General features: G+C 30.7%; 1 protein-coding gene across 1 annotated transcript in view; it reads left to right on the top strand.

Moving 5' to 3' along the window:
* Positions 1 to 340: 340 nt before the first annotated feature.
* The window catches only part of LOC106874633 (uncharacterized), a 24,635-nt gene continuing 23,575 nt past the window's right edge, over positions 341 to 1,400 (top strand). Inside the window, exon 1 of the mRNA XM_014922427.2 lies at positions 341 to 836. Coding sequence (XP_014777913.1) covers positions 682 to 836 — 155 coding nt within the window. The 5' untranslated portion in view covers positions 341 to 681. The remainder of the gene's footprint in view (positions 837 to 1,400) is intronic.

Raw genomic sequence — 1,400 nt, 5'->3', positions numbered from 1 at the left:
TAAGACATATTCCATATATTCAATAAGACATTGAATACTTTATTTCATAGTACCATCCATTTTTATTTTATATTATATATTGTATATTATATTATATATTGTATATTCCATATTCTATATCCCACATTGGTTTTGCAGGAATATAAATAAGAAATAAAAAACAGACAGTGTTGGAACTCTTTTAAACAAAATAATATATTCCTCTATACACAATCATACAAAAAAAACACCTTTTTTTAAATTTATTTTTACTCGCATATATATATATATATGCCCAAGGTGCTATGCAGTGAGACTAAACCCGGAACCATGTGGTTGGTAAGCAAACTACTTACTACACAGCCACTCCTGCGTCTATGACTAAAAAATTCTTCAGGGTAGTGTCCTAGCATGACCACAGTCAAATGACTGAAATAGCTAAAAGATGGAAGTTAAATAAGATCTTCTGAAAACATTTTGTTCTCTCTGGCTCTGTCTTTTTATTATTATTATTTTTGTCATTGCTAAAAACAAAACTAATGCAAAAATGACAGTAAATCATTCACGCGTTACCTAAAAAAAAGACCATGTCAATTGGCTAACATGAAATAGTAGATAAGCTATCTAAAGTTCAGAAATTAAAGTCCAGTGTTTTCTCAAATCATCTAGGTCATTTGTAACACTCAAAACTACTTTCTCAAAATGGTTGACTGTTATTTTCCTGTTACAGTACGTCTCATCATCCTTTTGACTTTAGGTTTATTGGCTAAAAGTGAAAATTGTCGACAAACTACTTATTGTTCTTGCCAAAGAGACAATGGGGATGTCGTTGATCTTCAACAATTTGGAGACAGAGTGTGAGTATAATTTTTTTCTTAATGTTAATTCAGGCTTACTTAATGAGGTTATGTGTACTGGAGATAATTTATGTAAGAGTTAAGAATTTGGAAAGGTGGGAGGACAGACTGATTAAAATGTATATGAACAAGTAATATATATGTATTTATACACACACACACACATGTGCATATCATGTATATATATATATATATGTATATATAAGAATTTAAGGAATGGAGAAAACGCATGTTATAATTGCATACTTTATTCCTACATATGTTTCAAAGGATTACAACCTGTGTGATCCATAGGGATCTTTGATATTAAAATTGTAACCTTCTCATCAGGGAAAGCATGGAAATCATCCTAAACGTAAGACATTATGACCGATTATGAAAACAATAGATGGGTAAGGTTATGACTTGATTCATTTGAAAAAAACCGTTAGATAATTGGACGCTGCCGGATAGTGGTTTGGACAACACATACCTATAAATGTGTGAGAACGTACATGCATACATAAATACATATACACAAACACACATACATGCAAATTCAGTAACGAGAAATTTGGTCAAAAA

The sequence above is a fragment of the Octopus bimaculoides genome, chromosome 8, assembly GCF_001194135.2.
Source record: "Octopus bimaculoides isolate UCB-OBI-ISO-001 chromosome 8, ASM119413v2, whole genome shotgun sequence".
Classification (NCBI taxonomy): domain Eukaryota; kingdom Metazoa; phylum Mollusca; class Cephalopoda; order Octopoda; family Octopodidae; genus Octopus; species Octopus bimaculoides.
Note: the sequence above shows the minus strand (reverse complement) of the source record. Positions and strands in the feature narration are given on the sequence as shown.